The following is a 1,312-nucleotide window of genomic DNA, read 5'->3' as shown; positions in this document are numbered from 1 at the left end:
TTTTTGAGAGCCGCGAGGAGCTGGAGAAATGGGTCAAAATTAGAGGACGGGAGCATGGGTTTGTTGTTGTGGTCCAGCGGTCAAAGAAAAACGGTGTGGACCTTGCATGAAATCGTGGAGGCGAACCCAAAATAAGGGCGACGGTGAGACGTACCGGTAGCATTAAAAAATGCAGTCCGTTTAAGATTTTGGGTAGGTACGAGTCAAGGGGTGCATGTTGGAGGGTTTAAGTGGTAAAAGAGACTCACAACCACGATCCCGTTGAATTCGAGGAGGGGCGTGCGGCGTTTAGAAAAATGAACAGCCAGCAGCTGGATATGGTTGAGAGTTTACACAGGACCGGCTTGAAGCCGCTTCAAATTGAAGCAGCCCTACGCGAAAAGTTTCCTGGTGTGCAACCTGCAATAAAGGACATATACAACCACACCTCCAAGATTACGAGGGATGCGTTACTTGGCGATACCGTTATGAAGGTAGTTAAAAAACCTTGTAGTTCTAATGTGTACTTGCCGTGATTGTAGTGTTTACTAAAGTTTTATTTCATCCAATGCAGGTGCTGGAAAACTTTCTCGCATGCAACGGTTTCACGTTCTATACCCGAGAGAATGAAACCGACGACAGGACGGAGGAAATTTTCTTCTGTCATAATAAGTCGCATAAGATGTGGCGTGCGTTCCCCGAGGTGTTGATGATTGACACAATGTACAACACCAACATGTACAAGTGGCCGTTGGTTCAGTTTATCGGTGTGACATCGACGTCAAAGTCGTTTTGTATCGCCACCGCGTTTGTTATCAGGGAACAGCAGAGAAACTTCACCTAGGCTCTGGAAAAACTTAAACAAATGCTCGATGACTGCATGGAGCCACGCGTGATCCTGATTGACGCGGACTAGGCCCTCAAGAACTCCTGCGACGTGGTATTCCCTAGTGCCACCAAAAATTTATGCAGGTGGCATATATCCGAGAATATAAGGAGAAAATTTAAGGGCCTACATAGGACGGATATAGAGACGGACTTCGCGTACTGGTGAAAGGTCCTGTATCAGTCTCCGACGATACAGGAGTACGATAACCGTCGCATCAACATGGAACGTCATTTGATACAGGACAATAGAGAAGGTGAGTCCTTCGTATAAGTTGACAGTTTTTAATAGTCTAAACATACGTCTTAATAACGTTTCCCTTTATTTCTCAAAGGTCTGGCAATACATTCGCAGCAGCTGGCTAGATCCATACAAACATAGGTTTGTAGCCTGCTGGATTGACGAACGGCGAAACTACGGCCAAACTACGACGAACCGAGTTGAGAG

At 46.1% G+C, this 1,312-nt stretch overlaps 1 protein-coding gene across 1 annotated transcript; it reads left to right on the top strand.

Annotated features, from left to right (window-relative positions):
• The first annotated feature begins 296 nt into the window (after positions 1-296).
• On the top strand, positions 297-823 carry LOC143565487 (uncharacterized). The gene is made up of 2 exons (XM_077052447.1): positions 297-473; positions 554-823. The coding sequence occupies exons 1-2, from the start codon at positions 297-299 to the stop codon at positions 821-823; spliced, it is 447 nt and encodes a 148-aa protein (XP_076908562.1).
• The last annotated feature ends 489 nt before the right edge of the window (positions 824-1,312 follow it).

Source organism: Bidens hawaiensis, unplaced genomic scaffold (assembly GCF_021521415.1).
Source record: "Bidens hawaiensis isolate Kalapana, Puna unplaced genomic scaffold, B.hawaiensis_p1.1 tig00022356_1, whole genome shotgun sequence".
Classification (NCBI taxonomy): Eukaryota; Viridiplantae; Streptophyta; class Magnoliopsida; order Asterales; family Asteraceae; genus Bidens; species Bidens hawaiensis.
This window is presented reverse-complemented; position numbering and strand designations above follow the sequence as displayed.

Excerpts from the sequence above, each read along its gene's own strand:
- LOC143565487 (XM_077052447.1), top strand. The coding sequence starts at position 297 with ATGAACAGCCAGCAGCTGGATATGGTTGAGAGTTTACACAGGACCGGC. Across the intron at positions 474-553 it reads TTGGCGATACCGTTATGAAG|GTGCTGGAAAACTTTCTCGC; the intron begins GTAGTTAAAAAA and ends CATCCAATGCAG.